Source organism: Ochotona princeps, chromosome 18 (assembly GCF_030435755.1).
Source record: "Ochotona princeps isolate mOchPri1 chromosome 18, mOchPri1.hap1, whole genome shotgun sequence".
NCBI classification, from domain to species: domain Eukaryota; kingdom Metazoa; phylum Chordata; class Mammalia; order Lagomorpha; family Ochotonidae; genus Ochotona; species Ochotona princeps.
Window position 1 is genome coordinate 40,881,088 of NC_080849.1, and position 23,220 is coordinate 40,904,307.

Below are 23,220 nucleotides of genomic sequence, written 5' to 3' on the forward strand. Positions count from 1 at the left end.
TTTACAGAGAGAAGGAGAGACAGAAAGATCTTCCATCTGCCGATTCGCCCCCCCAACTGGCCACAATGGCTGGAGCTGAGCCAGGAGTTTCTACCAGGTCTCCCTTGTGGGTGCAGGGTCCCAAGGCCCTGGTGCATTCTGTACTGGTTTTCCAGACCACAAGCAGGGAGCTAGATGGGAAGTAGAGCAACTGGGACACATACCAGTACCCATATGGGATCCTGGCACTTGTAAGATGAGGAATTAGCCATTGAGGTATTGCTCTGGGCCATGAGCTTAAATCTTAACCACTAGGCCAAAAGTTTGTGCTGCTGACAGATAAAAAACAACACATATGGGTCTGGTGCAATGGCTTAGTGGCTGCTCCACTCCCAGCTGCTCCGCTTTCCATCCAACTCCCTGCTTGTGGCCTGGAAAAGCAGTAGACGATGGCCCAAAGCCTTGAGATCCTGCACCTGCGTGGGAGACCCAGAAGCTCCTAGCCCCTGTCTCCTGGCTCCTAGCTTTGGATTGGCTCAGCTCAGGCCATTGTGGTCAATTGTGGAGTGAACTAGCAAACAGAGGATTTTTCTTTCAGTTTCTCCTTTCTGCGAATCTGCCGTTTCAATAAAAAGAAAATGGGTCTTTAAAAAAATGGAAAAATAAAACAGCATCTAGAATTGCTTCACTATATCATATAAAATATCTACTTCAAAAGCAAAAATAGTAATTTATGCAAAGAAAGAGCAAAGTGTTACTCTCAGGGAAAAAAAGTCAGAAGTGATTCCCCATGGCCCCGGATACTGAATTAAACTTTTTTTTTTTAAAAAAAGACTTAGTTAAAAGGCACAAAGAAAGGAAGAGAGAGAGAGAGAATGATTTGGAGAGAGAGAAACTCCATCTGCTGATTCATCCCCTGTAAATCCCCACAGGAGCCATGGCTGGGCTGAGCCAAGCCTGGAGCTAAGGCTGGTTGTCATGCGCTGCCTCGCAGGTACGTTAGTAAAGCTGGACTGGAGGTGAAGGTGGGACTCCTTACCTCAGGAATCTATGATAGCTAGGCTCTGGGAGTTACTGACTTAAAGGGGCTTGCTTTTGACATGTGATTTTCAAAGTTAATTTAAAATGAGAAGATATACATTTTAAAATATTTGTAGCATTAAATCTGTCTCTGAGTTATGGCAGTTAGCTTGCTTTGTACATATCCTATGCTAATAAAATACCTGATATTGTGCCTTGTTAACCATCAATGAACATATATTTTTCCATTGATGTACTTTTCTTGTATAGGGCTATGGTGAATAAAATTATATACACAATTCATCCCTTTTTCTATCTACGACTGGAAAACAGAAAAAGAATTCTGCTGACTATCCTGATGGCAGGATACTATGATTCTCCCTGAAGACCCAAATGTACTTCAACAAAGGTAAATTTTAAGTGAAATTTCATATGAAATTGATAATACTACATTACAGCCAATTTTAAGAGGCTAACACATAGCTGATGTTATTTTATTGGTGTTGTTGCTGTGGCATAGTGGAAACAGCTGTTGCCTGTGATGCTGTCTTCCCAAATATTTGTCCTGGTTCGAACCCTTGCTGCTCCACTTGCAATCCAGCTTCTTGGTAATGGCCTGGGAAAGTAGAGGAAGATGTTAGATTCTGCCACCATGATGGTAGACCCTGAAGAAGCTTCTGGCTGGCCCCACTCTTGCCATTCTGGCCCTTGGGGGAGTGAACCAGTGAATGGAAGATTCCTATTTATCTCTTCCTCTCTTTCAGATAAAGACGCAGGTACAGGGGGGACAAAAAGAGAGAAATGTCTTCTATCTGCTAGATTCCCCAAATGACTGCAAATGACTTCAACATGATTCAAGAAATACTCCCCAGGTGACTATAACAGGCAGGGCTGTGCTAGACTGAAGCAAGGATCCAGGAACTTCATGCAGGTCACCCACATGGGTGCAAGAGTTCAAGCACTTGGGCCAACTTGTGCTGCTTTTCCCAGGCATACTATCAGGGAGTTGGAGCATCCGGGACTTTACCTGGTACCCAAATGGGATGCTGCCACTGCAGGTGGTGGTTTTATGCACCACGCTATTGGGCTGGCCCCAGACATAGCTCATTTCTCCACCAATCCTGAAATTGCCCCTCTCTTAAAAATTAAAAGCTTTATTAATTTTACTTAAAGGAGTTACAAAAAGGGAGAGATGGTGACAGGTAGAGTGATCTTCCATATGCTAGTTCACTCTCCAGACAGCTGCATCAGCCAGAAATGAGCTGCTCTGGACCAGGCACTGTGGCTCAATGGCTAAATAAACCCTTGGCTTGCATGCATTGAAATCCCATGTAAGTACTGATTCATGTCCTGTCTTTTCCACTTCCCACCCAGCTTTTGTTTTCAGTTTCCACCTATCTTTGTGGGTCAGATGTGTCTCCTGTAGGCAGCAGATAGATGAGTTTTGCTTTTTTGACCCATATATATTTAAAAAGAAATAAGCAACTATGTTGGCATACTGGTATAGCTAACACAAACTTGCATTCACCAGGTCCAGCTGCTTTTCTCTTAGCAGTGTAGCACTTCCCTAGGTAAAAGGCAACCTAGGCAGCTGCCTGCCGCTGGGTTGGGGTTTTTCATGAGTAGTTAGTTTCCAGGGTTAAATAAAGGTAATGTGCTAGAACCATGCAATGCTTATGCCCATGCATACACTGCATAAATCAGAGTAAGCATAACTATTTCCTCAGACTTTACTATCTGTAGTGAGAACATTGAAAATCCATTCTTGCAGCCTTTTGGAATACACAGTACCTTATGACTAAGTCACCTTTTACTATGGAATAGAAAGTAATTTGATGTTTCATGAGTTTCCTGTGTTATTCTGAATGCTACAATGCAGATGCATTTGCCCACATTTTATGCAAAGAAGGTGTGATCTAAGAACTTCCACATGTGCTTCTTCACTGTGGTAGAGTTGGTTCTTGGGTGGGAATTAGTCTCTTCACTTGGTAAGATTCAAACCCTACAGAATAAAAAGTCCTATGAAAGCTTCTCTGGGAAGTTCCCATGTTGGCTACCTGTCCTAGCTCGCTCAGTCTCTCCAGCACAGGAATAACTGAAAGGTAGACAAACTGTGGCCGGCAAAATGTGGCCCCTTTTTACAAATAAAACTGTGGAGCCAAGCATTGTGGTGTAGGCCATTGCCAGACATACAGTCTTTTCTTAAAAAGCCTTGGGACCCTGCACCTGTGTGGGAGACCCAGAAGAAGCTCCTGACTCCTAGCTTCGGATCGGTGCAGCTGTAGCCATTGCAACTACTTGGGGAGTGAATCAGGCAGTAGATCTTTCTCTTTGTATCTCCTTCTCTCTGTAAATCTGACTTTCCAATGAAAATAAATAAATCTTAAAATAGTGGCAGACTCTGAGAACCTCAGGAGTCTTTATTCACTGGCTGGTGGACTGTCCCATGCAAGTGGAAGAGGGGAGCAGCCCTGAATGGAAGTTTGGTCACCCCTGGATATCAAGGAGGGATACTTTGGTTGAGCTCTGGATGCAAAACCTGTGATTAGTATCCAGGCTATAGAAAGAATACATCATAAGATCGTAGCAAAGGTGTTAATATAGTAACTGGGGCCAGCTAAAGAGAACAGAGGCTTCTAGATTCTTCCTTAGGCCTTCTTTGAGACAAAGCTAAAGGCTTGCTGCTGAATATTTTCCAGAGGTACTTATTTGTTTATTTGTGTGTGTGAAAGGCAGAGTTAGAGATGAAGGGACACTGAAAACGAACACTTTTTTTCTCCAATCTGATAACTGTTACTATTGTTTACATAATTGAGAGAAGTGCATGCCCAGGAGGGTTGAGGTATAGAGAAAAGCGGTTGGGACAAATGTTTCAGCCTTTTTATTTAATTATTTATTGTTCTTCTGTGTCCTCTCTGGGTCACACTGCATTACTTTCTGGGGATAGGGGAGCCGTTTGATGACACACAGATATATCTGTGAATATCTGTGTGTCAAGGAGACACACAGATATTCATCTGCTGGTTCACTCCTGAAATGGTGGCAAGGGCCTAGGCTGGGCCAGTGTGAAGCCAGGGGTCAGGAGCTTCATCCATATCTCCCACGTGTTGAACAACGGCCCAAGCACCTAGTTCACCCTCTCCTGCTTGCTCATGCACATGAGCAGGGAGCTGGGTTGCAGGAGCAGAAGCCAGGACTAGATTCAGTGCTCAGATGGGATGCTGGCATCCCAGAAGATGACTGCTTGACCAGCTGTGTCACAGTGCTGGCCCTCCAAAATGCCTACTTTCTTTCAACCCTTCTCCCACTCCCATTCCACACCCACAATCAAGCAGGTATTTGTCTGCTGTGTGTCCAGTGACTGGACCATCTAGGGGTTCTATAGATAGTCCTGCAACCAGTTCTGAGTTTAAAAATTTTATTAGGATTTTGTCCACCTGTTCTTGTGGACACTTTACAGTTTCATCAGTCTCTAGAAAGTGCGAAGTACTTCCCATTGGATCTTGTTTTGCAAGCTGTTAGTTCAGTTTCCTCTTGCTTACTGAAATCTTATGTTCACAGTTTGTGTTTCCTGATTCCATCAGTCATAGAACACACTGTGTGTCTTTGATGACAGAAAGTAATGTGTTTGATCTCTCCAGTTTTCATGATCCCAAACTGAACAGCCTTGTGTAAAACTCACGTGCCTAAAGCATGTCATAACAGTCTTGGTTTAGTTGCCAAAGAATAATTAGAACTATGTTGTTTTCTCTGGGTTGCATGTCAGATTCCTTGGTTACTGGGTGAATAAAGGGGACGGCGGTGACGATGTGAAGGCAGGACTCCCTTACGCTGCTTGGGGAGCAGGTGGATTGTCAGCAGCTTGCTGGGTGACCCTGGCCTGTGTGCTGTCTCGGTGTTTAGGACTGTGTGGCCTGCTGCATGGGGAGCACCTGAGAGGCGGCTGGTGGCCTTGGGTGTCTTCTCCCTGGTGTTGGGTGTGCACTTGGGGCTTGCTTGCAGCCAGGCCGTGGGCACCATCCACCTGTTCACCCCACACCGGAGTGTGGGACTCCTGTCTTCTATGCCGGTAAGGTCTCCATAGGTAGCATCGTGGTAGTTTTGGGCAGCCTTGGGGCCGGCGAGGTTGGGCCTGGCCTTCCCAAGTGCTGTCAGAGCCCTCAGTGTCGCTGGTGAGGTGACCCTGTGGGAGATGGCGCCGAGGAGCCCAACATTGTGCATAGCACCGGAAACAGCTCCACTCGGCCACATATCTGCTTCCCCGCACTGCAGCTCCTCCAGGGCCTGTGACGTTGGTGGTCTGCACACCCTTCTGGCCCTCCACCATGTCAAACTCCACAGTCTCGCCAGCTCCTAGGCTGGGCAGGTATATCCTGGGGTTGTGGTTCTGAATGGTGGTGTGATGGACAAATATGTCCTCCTTGGTGTCTTGTTGGCTGATAAAGCCGTATCTGGTCCTGACATTGAACCATTTAATGATTCCTGGAACCTTGGTCGTGATCAGCTTTATGTCCCCTGCTGTAAAGGGCTCGGGCTCGGGCTCGATGGGCAGCTGCTGCCTGGTCTTGGCATCGGCTTTGGCCTTGCTGCTCATGGTGACACTACAGGTGGCCAGGGCCGGCTGTGTCATCTGCAGCTCCCCCCAGGGTGTCAGTGTCCCCTGGCCAGCGTCTTTGGCAGTGCTGCTCAGGGCTCTAAGGGGTCTGCTCTCTGTTCCCACTCCTGCTCGAAGTGCAGCCAGTCCGTCTGCTTTGGGCAGGGCTTCAGGCAGGTGAGAATCTTGGGCCTGTGGAAGATAGTGGTGGTTCCTGTCCTGCTCCTGGCTAAAGTGTCTTGTAAGCTCTGCAGCGCGCTCTGCAGGACCTGTTTCTGCAGGTGTTTCTGCCTCGTGGCCAGCAGCATTGCGTCTCTCTCCTGCTGCAACAAGCAGGATTTGCTTGAGGATGGCCTCCGTGGCACTGAAGAGCTGCTGGGATCTGTCTTCTGTTTCTTTCAGCAACGGCTCCGAGTGTGGAGCTCCTCCCCGAGTGCACAGGCAGCCAGCTTCTTCTCTTGCAGGGACATGAGCCTCTTGGTGTTGCAGTCTTGGAGTGCCTTCATGTTTTCCTGAGCTGTGCCGAGTCTTTTCCCATACTCTTGTTTCAGTTTCCGAATCTCCATCTGCAGTGTTGACACTGCTGCTTCTAATGTGGTCACAGATGGTGTAAAAATGGCGTTCTCCTCCTCTTTCTTGACAAGAGTGTCCTCCATGGTGGGTAATTGTTGAGTTTTGGCTTTCAGAGCAAGCCCTTTCCCTTTCACTAGTTTCTTAACACATGTTGTTTCTCCTTCAGATCCCTGATCTCTGAAGGTCTCTGGTCGTCTTCTGTCTGCAGGGTTGTGGTGTCCGTCGTGGAGTGCGAGTTTTCTCACGGTTTGCCGTAAAGTGTTATTTTCCTTCTCTTTCTCTGCAAGTCTTGTTGAGCGAGCGCAGCTGCTTGTTTTTGGCATTCATCAAAATGTCGTTGCCTTTTAGTAGCTTTTGTAAATACTCCAATTTCTCCTTTAGTTTGTTTTCTCAAGACAGTTGCTGCTGTGTGTCTACTTTTGTGGTGTGAGCCTTCAGAGAGGCCATCGTGTGCAGTTCTTCCTGGAGGATCTGGATTGTGGCTTCGTTTGCTTTGAGTGATTTTAGCTTTAGCTTTCGTGTTGCTCCTGTGAGGAATTGACTTGAGGTAGCAGGTTCCGTGAATTCCAGATACTCTTCTGTGAGTGCTTTCCTGTTGGAGGCCTCTAACAAGGCTTTGGGGTGTCTGAGCAGGTCTTCTTTGGTCGAAGAAAGCTGGGCAAGCATTTTGAGGACGTGGAACAATCTGTCGTTGAACTTTCTCGTTCTGATGCTAGTGTCTTGGGCATTTTGTATCAGGTCGTTGTCATCCGTGTCTTGCTCAGCTTGGTCTGTGTCAAGGTTGAGCTCTGAGTAAATCTTGCTGAATTCCTTTTGAAGCCCCCCCCCCCCCCCCCAGCTCATTTAACTTTGACAGAGATTGTTTCAGCATCTTAATTTCCTCCTGACTCTGCCAGCTGGTTCTGGAACACACCTCCTTCTTTTTGGCTGTCAGAAGGAGCTCTTTGCCTTTCACTAGGTTGTGTAAGACCTGTTGTTTCTTCTTAAGTTTTTTTTATTTCAAGTGACTTTGTCTCTAGTTGTGTGGTCTCTGTCGTGGCCTGAGACAGTGTCTGGATCCTTTCCTGGAGGAGCCTGATTGTTTCTTCTTTGGTGGCTAGGGAGGCTTTGAGGGTTTATTCTCTTGTAGGAGCAACCGAGGAGGCTCACTGCGGGCCACAGGTTTTCTTACATCAGGAAAGGTCATGTTGGTGGCATCGGATACCACTTTGGGCTCTCTGAGGGGTTGTTCTTTGGTGGAAAGCTGCCCAAGGGTTTCCAGGTGTGGGGCCACTTCGTTTCTGAACAGTCCGGTTTTTGTTTTGTCGTCTCCACAACTATTTGTGGAGTTAGTGCAGATTTCACATTCTATTTTGATTTCATCCATTTTGGGGGTAAAGTATGTTGACTGGCAGGCTGCTGGATGTCGCGCAGCTCCCAAGCCTGATAACATGCTTCCACATCAAGGCAAATATGTGTCAACATGTCATCTTCAAATCCTTGGAGGTGCTTCCTCTGCTCGCCTTTTAAACGTATAGATGCTAAATAGCTACCAATGTCCTTTGCTTGTCCCAGGTAGTGGGCTAGGCTGGCGCCTAGGCCACGGACCACTGAGGACATGGCTGCGGGTTGCTTAACTGGTCTGGAGCACTCACAGAGCGTCCAGCTCAGTCAGACAGTCCCACAAAGTGTCACCAGACCAGTGCATGCTGGACCTTATATAGGCAATTCACAACGGGCGTTGGTTAGCAACAAGCTGTTGCCAGGGAGTGCCTAGAACTCGGGCAGTGGCTTCCACCCTGCTGCTCCAGAGCCCTATGGGCCTCTTGGCTCCTCTTCCCCAGAACCACGCACAGCTCCCATCAAATCCCAAAAAGCCTCCAGATACACAGTCCCTACCCAGAATGTGTGAGTGCATGTCAGAATAAAAAACACAGACACTGACCTTCTGGTGCGCCTTCCCACAGCCTCATGCTGTGGTTCTACCCAGTGTCAGAGCTGTCTCAGATCCCTGCCAGAATCCAACTTCCCACTCCTGTGTGCTCTGCGAGGCAGCTGGAGATGGCACAAGTGCCTGAAACTCTGGCCACGTTGGTGGTAGCACAGGTTGGAGTTCCTGGCTTCTGGCTTTTGCCCTGTGTGGGCTGTGGCGGGCTTTGGGAGAGTGAGCCCTTAGCAGATGCCAGCTGGTGCGCTCTCTCTCTCTCTCTCTGCTGTGTCTTTCATATTAGTAAAAGCATATATTTGTAACATAATACAGTAAAGCAAAAATGAAGCCTGAATATATCTACTCTCCACAAACCTGCTCAGATAAAATTGATTGAGTTAATTGCAAATATGGTCATCCTAGGATGTAAATTTTGTATGCCTAACTCTAAAAGCCACCCTTACTGAGTTTGAACTGATTTTACACAGTGTAATCTGTTTTGTTCCATTTCTAGTCCATGTGCTTCCAAAAATTTTCTGTAGATGTCTTGAGACTTCTAAATATTTGCTTGAATTGATAGTTTTTAGGTTTTTGTGACTTGTTATACCCCTCTGAGTGGGTTTGGTTTTTATTTCAAAGATATTCTTACAGAGAAAGGAAGGGAGAAAGAGAAAATGAACTTCCATGTGCTGATGTAATCTCCAGAGGCTGGAACTGGCTAAAGCCAATGTCCAGGATGGAACCAGGCTGAAGCCTAGAGTCTGTCACTCCATCTGGTTCTCCCAGTGGGCACCGGGGTGCAAGCACTTGGGCTGCCTTTGGCTGCTCTGCCAGGTGCATTAGCAGAGAGCTGGATCAGAAGTAGAGTCAGGTCAGTGCCGTGTTCTAAACAGTAAGCCGCCACTTGCAGCACTGGCATCCATTTCCAAGTCCTGGCTGGTCCAGTTCTTATCCACCTGCCTGCTAATGTGCCTGCTAAAGCAACAGAAGATGGCCCAAGTGCTTGGGCCCTGCACCCACCTGAGAGACCACAGGAAGCTCCTGGCTTCAGCCTGGCCAACTCTGACTGTTGTGACCATTTGGGGAGTGAACCGGCAGATGGAACACTGGTCTCTCTCTGACTCTGACTTTCAAGTAAATCAGATTTCTTTAAAAGGAAATTAGATCCCAGTTTTAGGCAACTCCCTAGATTGCCTTGCACTTAGGCAAATGTTATGCTGCTGGGAGAGAAGCCACCAATAGTTGGCAGGCATTTGGGCCTGTTTAGTGCCAAGTGTTAACTATACCAGTATGGCAGATTTCTTTTTTTTTTTCTCTTAAAGTTGGATGGGCGTGATCCCTGGACCCAGACATGGCACCCCAGCCCTCAGGTGGGGTAGGGGCTGCAGATTGCCCAGGGTGGACATCCAGGGATGTATTGGAGTGGGAGCAGCTGAGGGCATGTCTGACAGGGAAAGGATGACTTCTGGATTCTTCCATGACCAGGACACTGTACTTGGCAGGTAGATGGAGGAACTGAGATAGAGTGCTTTATCGTGGTGAAACCGGTGAGCATTTTTGTGTCTGGCCAAGGTGGTTGACCCATGTAGGAGACCTGGGCTGGGCTAAACAACATCACCCAGTATCCCTGGTGCTCACAAGAGCTGGGGCTGGGGCATGCCTGACTAGGCCAGGACCCAGTACCAGTTTGTGAGTGTCAGAGCAGGGGGTGGGCCATGTCAGGTTTGGCCACATAACCCACCAGAATGTGAGAGAGCTAGATCTGGGGGCAGATTCTTTTGGGGAATTGTGGGATTGTCTCTATGGGACAGCAGCACCTGATGGTTTATGCAGAGAGCTGCGGGTGGTTTTGGGCCAAGGCAGCCTGCACCATGGAACTCATCTGACAGGATCCACCTGATACTTGTGATGGCTGGGGCTAGGAGAAGGCAAAGTGGGGCCAGGTTGCAGCACCTGCCAGCATATGCAAAGTCTAGAACTGAGGGCAGACCGTGCCAAGCAGGGCCGATGCCCCCATTGGCACATGTGAGATCCAGGGCTGGGAATAGCCTGGTAGGGAATCTTGGTGAACTCTCCTGCTAGTCTGCAGCCCCTCTTGGGAATACCAGAGCTGGGAAGTGGGGCGGGACAGGCCAGGCCAGGCCAGGCAAGGCTGCAGTACTCAAAAGAGTATTTGTGCTGGCTGTGGGGACAGGCTGTGCTGCAATCAGGAGAGCCAGTACAGGGTGTGGGTCATGCCCATTTGGGCGAGGCTGAGCTGTAACACTCACTGGTGAGAGCTGAGACAGTGGGTGGGCCATACCAGGTTGAGTCAAGGCACCTGCCTGTGTGCACTAGACCTGGGTGCTTGGAGTAGGACTGGTAGGGGAATTTTGGGGAGACCCTTGCTAAGCTGCTACTTCTACTGGTGAGCATGAGAGCTGGAACTATGGGTAGGTGGGTGGTCTGTGGGTTGGCCAGGCCACGCTAGGCTGCTGCACCTGCTGGTGTACATGAGAGTCAGAATGGGGGTGGGCCAGCCAAGGTAGGCCACATTACCAGTCAGCAAGTGCTGAACTGGGTGCATGTCATTTTAGGCTAGACTGCAGTACCCCCTGGAAGGCACAAGCTCTGTGGCTGGCAACATGCCTGGTGGTGGAACTGTGGACACTTCCCTGCTAGGCTGTATCTATCACTGATGATCACAAGAACCAGGATTGGCGCGGGACTGGTCGGACGGGGGGCGGGCACCTGTTGGCATATGTGAGGTCTGGTTCTTAGGAGGGGGTGGATCAGCTGAGCAAAGCTGCATGGGTGTGCATGAGAGCGGGATGGGATGTGGGCTGGGCCGGCTTGGCTGCAGCAGAAGCTGGTACTCTCAAAACCAGGTCTGGGGGCAGGCCTGGTAGGGGTTATTGTGAGCTAGGCCGTGGCACTTGCTGGTATGCATTAGGATTGGGTCTGGGGTAGGCTGGCTGTTAGGCCATAGAACCATCAGTTCCAGTGAGATATGGGGCTGACAGAACTTAACAGGCAGCTGTGTCTACCGGTATTTGCGCTTGCTGGTGCGGGTGACAGACCATACTTGACCCTGCACTGGTGGCACACACAAGAATGCCGTCTGAGGTCATGTGAGGTTTGTGCGGATTCCCTGATAAAATGATTGAACTGAGACCCTGGCCACAAGGAGAATCACAGGATGTGTAGTCCAACCTTGGAGTGCATGTATTGTGACTGGGCCTCCTCAGTTGCTGATGCCTGTGCAGTGGACAGCATGTCCAGTTGCACATGGAGAACATGACAGCCAGCACATCTAGGCCAGTAAGAGACATTAATTGCCATGTTAGTAGAGAGAAAACAGATCAGGTTGGACAGTTTTCCTGACCAAGGTTTACAACATGTTGCTGGGTCTGTGGCTGCACTAGGGTGGATTCTGTCAACCAGCAGACCTTGGAAAGATTTTCTCAACTCTGGAGCAATGAAACAAACAATGTCTCAAGGGTATCAAAACCACTCAAGGAATGCTCTCGGAACACTCTTCCCCATGGTCGGATCGCTAAGTGTCATTAAAAGGCCATCTCCCATTCCCTGGTGATACAGTTTGATGGCAAGGAGTGGCCCTCTCCCTTACCCCTCTGAGGACACAGGAGGGAAAAAAAAACACCAGACTGCAACTGGTGTTCCACCCAGCTTCCTCCATACCTGACCCTTCCCACCTTAATCACAGGCACACATGGACATACTTCACTCTCAAGTATGTAAACAATATTAAAATTAAAATTAATTTTTAAAATTTAAAAATTAGAATTAAATAAAACTTAAGAAGAAAGTTAGAGCAGCTGAGACTTGAACCAGCACTGCTGTGGGATGTCTATGCTGCGGGTAGTGCATTGGTCCCTGGTGCGGGAACTTCAGCCCCTTTTGTTAATCTTCATTGTGTTATGTCACTGCTTCTCACTTGGTGCCTTGTCCTATCCAGCTTCCTGCTGAAACACATAGAATATCTACAGTTCTTGCATTTTGTTTGTTTACTTTTTTTTTTCTATTAGAGAGTGAGTTATACACAGAGGAGGAGAGATAGAGAGGAAGATCTTCCATTCGATGATTCACTCCCCAAGTGGCTACACTGGCTGGAGCTGAGCTGATCCAAAGCCAGGAGCCTCCTCTGGATCTCCCATGCAGGTGCAGGGTCTCAAGGCTTTGGGCCATCCTTGACTGTTTTCCCAGGCCGCAAGCAGGGAGCTGTTTGGGAAGCGGGGCTGCTGGGGTTAAAACTGGTGCCCATGTGGGATCCTGGCACATGCAAGGTGAGGACTTGTAGCCACTCTGCTACCGTGCTGGGTCCCCATTTCTTGCATTTTGACAGCACACTTAGCAGAAGAAATATGTGTTTTGGAAGGTGCTATCCTTTAGAAATTGGGGTGTGGAGAAAGGACTTTGCTCAGGGGTTAATTTCTCTGCCAGCCCTGTTCCTAGTTGCTGGGGGGCTGTGCAACCAAGAATGATGGAGTTTTCAGTGCCAAGTTGCTGTCTTCCCAGGCCAGACACAGGGAGCTGGCTGTGAAGTGGAACAGCCTGGACACAAAGCGGCACTCAGCTTGTATGATAGTGCTTGCAAGTAGAGGATTAGCATGTTGAGCCAAGATGCCAGCCCCTGTTTGTTTTTAAGATTTATTTATTTAATTGATAGAGTTAGGGAGGGACAGAGAGGGATCTTCCAATGACTGGTTCATCCATGAAATGGCCACAACGACCAGAGGTGGGTTAGTCCATAGTCGAGAGCTGTGAATATCTTCTGTCTCTCACATGGGTGCAGGGACCGAATGGCTGGGGTATCCTCCACTACCTTCCCAGGCCATCAACAGGTGCCTGGTCAGACAGGTCTTCAGCAGGCACCCATGTGGCATGCATGCTCCACTGGCAGATGATTAGCTTGCTGTGCCACTGTATTGCCCCTTGTGGGAAGGCTTTCAATTCTCCATTGTATTCCTGTTATTTCTTAATTTTTTAAAAAATGAGCTATTGTTGTGTGTGCGACCTGGCCATTCATTGTTATTCTGATTTTCTTTTAAAGTTAAAAAAAAGTATTTGCAAAATGGAGGTACTGAGGGTGAGCTCTTACCCACTGCTTCCCAGAAATGTTTGCAATGGCTGGAGCAGGGTCAGGCTGGAGCTGGCAAGCGACAGGTCAGGCCATGTCTCCCACATGGATGACAGGAGCACCAGCAGCGCAGGTCATATGTGAGCATATGTAGTCATGTGTGACCGTCCCAGGTCATATGTGAGCAGGAAGCTGGAATTGGGAGTGGAGCTGGGAGTTGAACGCAAGCATTGCAAGGTGGGATGCAGGTGTCCCAAGCTGAGTCTTAAGGACTAGAGCCCAGGTCACACTCCCCACTTTCCCTCATCTAATTGTCCTGCTCCAGTGTCTGAAAGCAGCAGAGGATGGCCTGGCTAGTTAGGCTCCTGCGGCCCACATAGGAGATGTGCATGAAGCTCCAGGCTCCTAGCTTAGGACTAGCCTAGCCCTGGCCATTGCATCTTGGTCCCTGGATCTTCTGGGTTACATGCTGAGGTATAGTGGTACAGCAGTCAGATGTTCATGGGCCCCCCCTTTTTGTTTTCATGGATTCTTTGTCAATTTGTATTTATCACTCTTTGAAGGACTTATTTAATTCTCTGTTTTGTTTATTTCATCCATCCTTTGTATCACTCCCCAAATGGCCGCAACAGCCAGGACTGGGCTGGGCTGAAACCGGGAGCCTGGAGCCCCATCCCGGTCTGCTTGGGTCAACAGAGGGCCTAAACATGCAGGCATCTTCTCCGCGTTCTGAAGTGCGTTTGGCACAGGGAGCTGCAGCAAAAGGGAAGCAGCTGGGACTTGAGCCAGCACTCCCATGGCGATACTGATGTCAGGACGCTGCTGATGTAACAGGGGATGCATCTGTGCCATGCTTGTCCTGTCTTATTTCCTCTTTACACAACAGAGCTAAAAGGCATTTTTTCTGGGATTATAGATTGTTTCTTAAGAGTTGGTGAGGTCAGCTGGAGTGTGTATATTACCCCTTGTATCATACTTGTAGCCAAACATGTTGACAGAACTTAGAAGGATACCAAAATGAGTAGGTTTGCCATCTATGAAAGATTTGGGACATACCATGGATATTTGTAATATGTCTTTAAAGGGAAATTTGCCAGGGGGCTGACTTTAGTTGGTATATGTGTGCGTGTGTAAGCTACAGATTCATATAAGAAACATGTTTATTTCACACTTCTTGAACCATTATGCTAGAGTAACAGAATCTTAAGACTTATCCAAGCTACAATTTTGGGACTTCAGCCTTTCTTGAACATTGATGGAGTCAGGCTGTTCATCCCCTCTGAACAGATCAGAAGGTTAATGAAAAGATAACAAACTTTCGTGACGTTGGAAGGGTAGGAGAAAATTTTAATACATTCACCAAATTGCATGAAACGACAAAAACATACTCTAGACACAGCTGAAGACAATTTAGAATCCAACAAAATGTGAGGTAGGCTGACTAGTGAAATTCACCAAATTTTGGTTAAGAAAATGTTACAGTAATAACTCAGGTGCCCACTTCCTAAAAATCACAAAAAGCAATTACATAAATTACAGTCAAGACAGTTGCCTCTGTCAATGCTGATTGTTAGTTTACCCTCTTACTGTGAGACCTAGGATGCATGCCGAGCTCCAGCAGGGCTGCAGTGAAGGTAATGTGCAGGCCTCATGGATCCACTCAGCCCACGTCAGTGTTTTCAGGGATGGCACCGCTTCCAGTGAAACACCAGGATGTGCAGTAACAAGTCCTGGAGCCCTGTACGTGTGCAAGTTGATCCTCACAGAAGGACCCAACACTCTAAAAAACTATACTTTAGCTCTGAAGAATTACACTGATCAGGTGATTTTTAAAAACCCAAACTTCAGTAAGATAATGCTTTGAAAAGAATAAGCAGATTAATTCAGATTTCTATTTCATTGAGGTCTTTTGGCTTTATTCTGGCCTTTCTCTTCCACAAATTAAAATGGAGTACTTGGATCGGAGATAACTACTTTAAAAGTTTCTTTAGACTATGACATCATAAAAGCCAGAAGAAACCCTGAGAGGCTACCTGCCCCAGGTACAACTGTTTTAGAATTCTTTCAAGTATCTTACTTGCTCTATAAAGTAAATAGTACTGGAATATTGCACAAACAATGGGTTTCTTGGATTTATCTGCATTAGGCCCCTTCAACAAAACAGGAACAAGTGAACACATTCACGCCTAAGCAAAGATGCTTCCAACGTACCTCTTCCACAAAAGGTTTTCAAATTAAGGAGTTTTATAAGGCAGGTCCGCTAGACGACTGTTAAAAATGGGGTTAAAATAAACTGTTTCAGAATACATTTAAAGAATACACGTAAAGCATCATGAGTAGCCAAGAGATCTCCAGACTCTTTCTCACGGCAGTACAATTCATTTCTTCAGTAACTGTAAATCCTTTGTTGTCACTGGGTCATAAAGCTGGTCAGCTGCACTGCTGACATAAATGCAGGCTCAGTGGACAGCTCTCAACCAGTTCAAGTCACAGGCTCAACTCCAGAAACGGTCCTTTCAAGGGGGGATGGTTTGAGAAACTATGAAGAGATTGCTTAGTGATGAGAATAGGATTAATTAAAGTGTAAACGTCCATTAGACTTCTTCTAGAACATTCTATTTTTAAAATCTGATTAGGGAATTTGGTATGAAAAGTGTACAAATGTCTATTTGGACGGCCACCTTCCTGTTGGTTTGAATAGCTCAGAGACTTCATGGAATCTTCCTTGTGCCTCACCAGAGTCGCTGGTGGAATGACTAAAGCAGTTGTCTCTCTATGGCTCTCTTTCCTGTTTCAGCATTGTCTGTGTTGTCAGTTAAGGCCACTGAGACTCTGTGTATCCTTTAAAGGAAACTGCTTGAGTCTCTAAAAGGAAATGGACTAGTTCTCCATAACAGACCTTGGTCTGTGCCAACTGTGTAATTTCAACCCAACAAGGTGGGTGCAAGTTAACTGCGGAGAGCTGCTTAACTGGTTCAGCTAAATCAACTAACATATTCTTAATGTTCCTTTCTGAAATTCATAGTGGCAAAAACCCATTTAATATGGGCACAAATGTGGTACAAGATGAATCACTGTTCCATGTTCTCATAGACAAAGAATGGGGAAAAGCAAAGGCGTTTAGCTAGGAGAAGCTCTATAAACACACACAGTGCCTGCTTTGCAGTTGCTGATTTGCTTGTTCAGTGTAAATAGTAAACTTTCAACTCCTGTGGAAATTTTGCCAAAGTTTTCAATATGAATAGGATTATAAATCTTATAACTAACACGGCACAGAGAAAGACAAAGCTACTTTTTTTTTTTTAAATACAAATATCTTCTACATTCGATCATTCAGACCCCTGAGTAATGCTGTACCAAGGTACAGAGCTGAAGAGAAGCTGAGGGTTCAGGCCTCAACATTCCTCTTCAATTAATTCCACACCAGCGGTGTGAGTCTCTTGCAACACATTCAAGCTAGCTCATGCTCAGAGTCCATGTCTCCTTTCGTAGCATAGTAGGTGAAAAATGCCAACTCCATGTTTGTTCTTCACAGTGGATCATCTTCAGGAGCCAGCAGGCAGCCCATTTCTTCAGTAACCTAGTGACTGCCTAGGGTGGAGTTTACCCAAACTTAAGGTTCCGTAATTAGAACTGAAGAAAAGCAATGTCCCCAGACACCCGGGTCAGGTTTTGGGGTTCTTTGGAGAACGGGCATACATGTTGCACTTTGCTCAACAGTGATTGTACTTTAAAGGAAAAAAGAAATCCCACGTAATTGTTGCTTTCCCACCCCACCCCCCAGGCGTCCACTGCTGCTGTTGGTCCCTCCAAAAGCTCATACGTGTCGCCCAGTAAGAAAGAAGAGGGGCTTGTCCTCACTGCTGTTTGCAGTTTGAAATTCATCCCTCAGGCGAAACTGCCACTCGTCCTCCAGCTCCAAGCGGACAATTGTTTGGCGTAAGGAGCTTCTGTCCTGGCAAATGACGCATAGTGTAGCACCTTCAGGAAAAAAAGAAATATGTCCTAGACTCAGAGACTGGATGGATAAAAACTTCCATCACATCTAATTATTTTCCCTGTGCTAATAATGTTCATGTCTGAGTCTCAACATGCAGCAGCTAAGAAGCCTCTGAGATGTGTTCCTATACATGTAAAGTGGGAAATGTCCCCACGTGGAACCCCTTCCCCTGTGGGAATATGTTATCACTGTCAGCTTTCTGGGCGTTTCTCTGGAATGGGGGTTATCACCCTCGGCACTGCTGCACGGAGAACTCCATGTGTGGGGTCAAGGGCCCCTCGTGGACCCTGCAGGAGGCTTCGTGGCGTCCCTGCTTCCGGCTCACCTTACACCAGCAGCCCCCAGCCCATCAGTCACCACAGTTCCTGTGAGTTCACAGCACACCTCAGCAGGATTATCTTTGGTGTTTCATCCTGCAGTTTGTTATTGGGCAAATAGAACTTGCTGGCACACACCTACTAAAGCTGCATGTTTCAGAATAATGAGTAAGGGCTTACACCCGGAGGTGCAGTTAGATACATTGCTACATAGATGATTTCGGACCAAGGAAGCACATTTGAAGGCTTACAGAGTGTGTACTAGTCACACATACATGTACTGGCAGTGGCATCAGCCTGAGTTAAAGCTAGGTTCTATGAGGAGCTTACATTACTAAGGTACTTTCCACCCCCAACTAAGGAAACGAACTATCTTGGTTTAAAAATCATGCTTCAAATTATTGGCAAAACTCAGTATCAGAATGCTGTTGTGAACAATATCTTTTATCCTGTGTTTTTTTTTTTTAAGTGGGAAGTAGTTAGCGAGATACTACATACGATTTACCTTTCAGAAACTTAAATTTCTTGAGAAGATCAGCACCTACAAAAGAGTCACAGAGGTACAAGAGGAGTCCACTGAAAAACACCCCTTCACAGTTGACATTGCTGGAGTGGGGTCTGGAGCTGATGTAGCACACGGCCACCTGCAATCAGCGAGCACAACAGCGTGAGCACCTCAGAGGCAGCGGGAACACTCACACAGGCCCAAGGAGCCAGTGTCCTCTTCACGTCAGGCGGAGGTAAGGCAGCTTCCTTTCTTTCAGGGTCAATAGAAATGGGCTGGTCCCTTGAGGCTTCTAGCTCTTATTTTGTGTTCCCAGGTTTAGCTCTTTTCCTTTTGAATGTTAAGATGTATTTATTATTTGAAAGGCAGAGTTTCAAAAAGGGAGGGAGGGAAGGATAGAGAGGGAGAGAAAAAGAGAGAGAATGAATATTCCATCTGCTGATTCACTCTTCACATGGGCATAGTGGCCAGAGCTGGACCTGGGCCAAGCTGAAGTCAGGAATTTCCTCCATGTCTCCCATGTGAGTGCCAGGGGCCCAAGTACTTGGGCCATCTTCCACTGACTTCTCAGGCACATCAGCAGGGCAGCAGGATCAAAAGAAGAGCCACCAGGACGTGAATCAGTGCCTCTATGGGATGCCAGCATCATAGGCAGCAGTTTAATCCACTGTACTACAACACTGGCCCTTTAACTTGTTTCTAAGCTTATTTCTCACTACTAAGAATTGGTTAGAAAAATTGGTAGCAAGAAACAACAACAGCAGTAAAAATCCCTCCATCTATATTTTTTATTTAAAAAAAATGATTTTCCTCAAAAAAGCATACTCAAAATGAAAGATTTAGGTTACAAAAATATTAATATTTACAACTAACTTTTCATTTAGATAGGCTTTTCAGTTGAATAGAAATTTAGTACACAAACTAGAATGTTTACCTCTATGGCTTCTAAGGACAGAAGATAACTACAAAACTTACAGGGATGTGAATACAGTAGTTGGGTGGGAGGATGATAGAGGAGCAGGAGTTTGACCCAGTAGTTAAGACACCCATGAAGAAACTACGTATTTGGGGCTAGTGCTGTGTCACAGTGCGTAAAACCACTGCCTTGGGTGCTAACATGCCATATGAGCACCCCTTGGAGTCCTCGCTTCTTCATTTCTGATCCAGCCCTGTGCAGTTGTACCTGGGAAAGGCAGTGGAGGATGGCCCAGGTGCTTGGGCCCCTGCACTCCCAGGAGAGATCCTGAAGAACTAGTTCCTGGCTTTGGTCTGGCCCACCTCTGGCCACTGCAGCCACTTGGAAGGTAAGCCAGTGGTTGGAAGATTCTCTCTCTTTCTCTTTTCTGTGTCTTTCATGTAAGTAAAAAAAAAAAAAATCTGAAAAACAAAAAAGTCTTTTGCAAACATTTAAAAGGAAGGAGGCGACTGAGGAAGAGGAAGGGTAGAAAGTAAGATTATCTTCTTAGAACTGCACCTCTGAAATACATGAAATATGTTTTCTTTATACTAGTAAAAATCCTTTTAAAATGTCAGTTCAGGTGCTTGCATTCCAGATCAGAGTACTGGCTATGAGTCCCAGCTCCTGGTTCTTGCCTCCCGTTTGCTGCTAATGCACACCACACAGCGGTGATGGCCCAAGTAATTCAGTTCCTGACACTCACTAGAGACCTGGTTTGGGTTTGGCCTGACCCCGCTGCCCAGCTGCAGCTATTACAGGCATTTAGCAATTGGGGTCATTCTTTCTCTGTCTCTCCCTCTTGTCTTGAATAAATTGAAAAAATAAAAATAAAACAAAACAAAACATGTGTTGTGGCTATATGTGTGGGCCCCTCTGAGTTTAAATCCACATGACCTGGAGTGGTTTCCTTCATGTCACCCTACCTTTGTTTTCTTAGCTGTTTCATAGAGCTGTTTTGTGGAGTCAATAATTTTTACAAACCACTTAGTAAGAATTCAGTAAATGCTAGTTTCTGGTGGAAGCGGTTGTACTAGTAAGACTTCAGTGTTGAAGGCTGAAGGCCGTGTGTTCTGGAATTGGAGAAATGGAGAGCTGGCTTAGGTGCATATTTCACATAGACAACCAGGGTTACACCTGGTTGGTTTTAAGGTTCCTTGCACCTACCAGAGTCTACAATTCATGAACCAGTACATGCCGTAGATTGTTGAAACATAAAAATGAGGATGTGAAGTGTTCATACAGGGTCATTTTAAAATGTTTTAGAATGGAACACTTGCATTTCAGTGTTTAAGACTATGATGACTGACACACGGAGAATCCTGGAGGGGAGTGTAGGGCACGAGGGTGATTGTTCCTGTTACAGGTGATTGCACATGGGCCTTCAAAAAGTTCATGGAGCATGTGCATTATAAAAACATTGTGCCTGGATTTGAAAACTTTTTGAACTAAAACTTACTCCATTTTCCGTGATTCTCTGAAGCCTCTGTTTTCTTCCTGACACCTCTCTTTTTTCTTAAAAAGTCTCATTGACAGGAGGATATATACATGAATGAATGAAGTAGAAAAATGGTGTGAAACAATAAATGACTTAAACACCTACAGGTGGGAAGGTGAGAAATGGCAGCTATAAAGGTTTCAGTGTGACTCGTTTCTTTGTTGAGTGTCCATTGAATTCCTCAGGTCTGATGGAGAAATTCAGATAATTCCCGCATAGTCCGGTAAATGGCTCAGACAAGTGGGCACACGCAAATGCTCTGCTGCCCCAGGTCATCCAGGCGGCCTCTCAGAGGAGCTGATGTCTGAGCTAAGCTGGGAAGGTCCACGGGCACTTCCTTGGCAGGGGCTAAGCTGGTCTAGGCAGGGGCACCTGCCGTCACACTGTGTGTGAAGCTTCAGCTGAGTGTGTCCCAGGCTCCTCCTTGACACCATTTAAATGATATAAACAAGAGAACCAGAAAAACCCTGGATAAAACTGGCTGGATATGGATGATCCTAGTGTTGGCTGTGCACTCGCCTCTCCCACCGTCACCGCACTTACCTCCCGTCCAATGTTAAGGTAGCAGTCAATGGCCAACACGGGACTCTTGAAGTTCTGGATGGCTTTGGGAAAGAGTTTGTATGAAGCGTGCTGAAGGAACTTCTCGAGGAGAAACTGCGCAGGGGCTGCCAGCAGCGTGTGCTCACTGTCAGGAGCGCAGACGTACTGAAGGGGCAGGATGGGTGCCAAGCTCTCTGACACCTGGAATGAGAGACGCTGGTCATGAGGAACTTGCCTGTCACTGGATGAAGGGCTTAACGAAGTGCTGGACTGAACTCCACAAGTCCCCACCTCATGTCCACAGGGGTTACGATTCAAGACTCCAGGTGGCTCCCTGAACTCTGGATAGTACTAGTCCTACATATACTTTTTTTTTTCCTCAACAAACCATGATAAAGTTTAATTTATAAATTAGCCACAGAAAGAGGGAACAGCTAACTATACAATTGAATATAAGAGCAATGTATTTTAATGAAAGTTACATGGTTGTAGTTCTGTTGACAGTAAGACAAAAAATATTTTTAGACAAAAATAATAGACTAGAAGGTGAACTAACTGGTAGATGGGTTTCTGCAATAAGAACAGCAGTATGAGGACATATTAATTCCAAATGTCCGTCATTTAAGGGGCCTGAGATTGTTTTATTCGCTGGCTTTGGGGATGGTACAGTAGGATTTAGCGAAAGCAACACAAGACCAGAAGCAGAAAGTAGGCTTTTAAAAAGCTTTACTGTATTTAGTGAATACACTGTGAAGGGCTAGCCCCAGGGTGTAGGAAGCCAGCAGTCTTTGCATTAGGCCCAAGCGTCCCATAGGGGTACAGGTCCCGGCTGTTCCACTTCCTATGCAGCTTCTTGCTAATGTGCTCGAGAAAGCAGCAAAGGATGGCCCAAGTGCCTGGCCCCTGCACCCACGTGGGAGACCTGGGAGAAGCTCCTGGCTCCCAGCCTGGGAGCAGCCCCAACTCTGGCTGTTGTACCTAGTGGGACAATCTCTCTCTCTAAGTGTGTAGAACGCTGCTGGTGTGGATGGGTTTGGCAAGTGATGAGTTCCTAGTAAATTTATTCAAAAAGCTGAGGATTGTATTACTGTCCTTTAAAAAAATGACTGCTACAACAACCAAACAAATGTTTCTTATATAAAAAATGGAATATTTTGGAATCTTACAGCTAAAGCTGTGATTGAATCATTAAAAATTAAAGATAAAATGTGTTCTAAGTTAGCAACATAGGATTTGGCTCCGGATGAGCCATCAAGAACAGAAATGAAATTGAATCAGATGTTAAGAACTCACTTCTGTTACTCATTTTCCCATTAAACAGTACGTACCTAACACCAGGATCTAGTTACAAAGTGTGTGTGTGTGTGTGTGTGTGTGTGTGTGTGTGTTTTAAGGAAATCACTGCATATTTTCCAAAGTAGACCCAAGCTTGCAAAACTTACCATGATCTTTGGCTTAATGATGAAGTCCCTTTGCCCGCCAACCTGAACATGTTTCTTCATGAGACTGAAGTTATTAAAGCGGCAGATGAGCAGGCCACTACTGTTTGTTCTCAGGTTAAAGTCAACGTCTTCACAAAAATACCTAAATCATCACCATAGGGATAGGTTTCTATGAACACCTAGCACATCTCAGCCATGGCAACCACACACAGAAAACAGGGGCAGAGGTCAGGAGACAGCCTGAAAGGAGCTGGCCCTCCCGCTGGAGACCTGTGGGAGCTCCTAGGTTGTGCACTGCAACCATGAAAGGAAGAAGTAAGGGGATTCCTGTCTGAGATACACAGGGGTTGGGAAGGCCTGTGTAGAAACAGCACCACGCTTTATGTTCTGGCTAGTGTTTAAAAAAAAATTTGGGGTGCTGGGGCCAGCACCATGGCTCAATAGACTAATCCTCTGTCTACAAGCACTGGCATCCTATATAGGCACTGGTTTGTGTCCAAGGTGCTCCACTTCTGATCCAGCTTCCTGCTTATGAACTGGGAAAGCAGTGGAGGATGGCCCAAGTGCTTGGGACCCTACATTCACATGGGAGACCCAGAAGAAGCTCCTTGCTTCAGATGAGCTCAGCTCCAGCCATTGTAGCTATCTGGGGAGTGAACCAGCAGATGGAAGTTTTTTCTCTGTCTTTCCTTCTCTGTAAATATGCATTTCAAATAAAAACAGTCTTTAAAAATTTCCCAAGGCCTGTGAACAGCTTGAAGCATCTTCCAAGTTTATTCTAATTGCCACAAATTGCACCTCCCAAGGT

At 46.5% G+C, this 23,220-nt stretch overlaps 1 protein-coding gene and 1 long non-coding RNA gene across 6 annotated transcripts in view; one reads left to right on the forward strand and one right to left on the reverse strand.

The window, feature by feature from the left end:
* The first annotated feature begins 1,010 nt into the window (after window positions 1-1,010).
* On the forward strand, window positions 1,011-18,093 carry LOC131482548 (uncharacterized). The gene is made up of 3 exons (XR_009247096.1): window positions 1,011-1,408; window positions 16,002-16,089; window positions 17,982-18,093. It is a non-coding gene; the product is annotated as an uncharacterized LOC131482548 (long non-coding RNA).
* GREB1L (GREB1 like retinoic acid receptor coactivator) overlaps window positions 16,429-23,220 on the reverse strand; it is a 124,106-nt gene continuing 117,314 nt past the window's right edge. For 2 of the 5 annotated variants that reach the window (XM_058677093.1, XM_058677092.1), the window contains exons 30-33: window positions 22,413-22,554; window positions 20,971-21,171; window positions 17,975-18,113; window positions 16,429-17,133 (exon numbers count right to left, since the gene is read on the reverse strand). In XM_058677093.1, the coding sequence (XP_058533076.1) occupies window positions 16,970-17,133; window positions 17,975-18,113; window positions 20,971-21,171; window positions 22,413-22,554 (646 nt within the window). In that variant the 3' untranslated portion in view covers window positions 16,429-16,969. Of the gene's footprint in view, window positions 17,134-17,974; window positions 18,114-20,970; window positions 21,172-22,412; window positions 22,555-23,220 lie in introns of those variants that run through there. The other 3 variants (XM_058677094.1, XM_058677096.1, XM_058677095.1) reach the window with 3 other exon arrangements.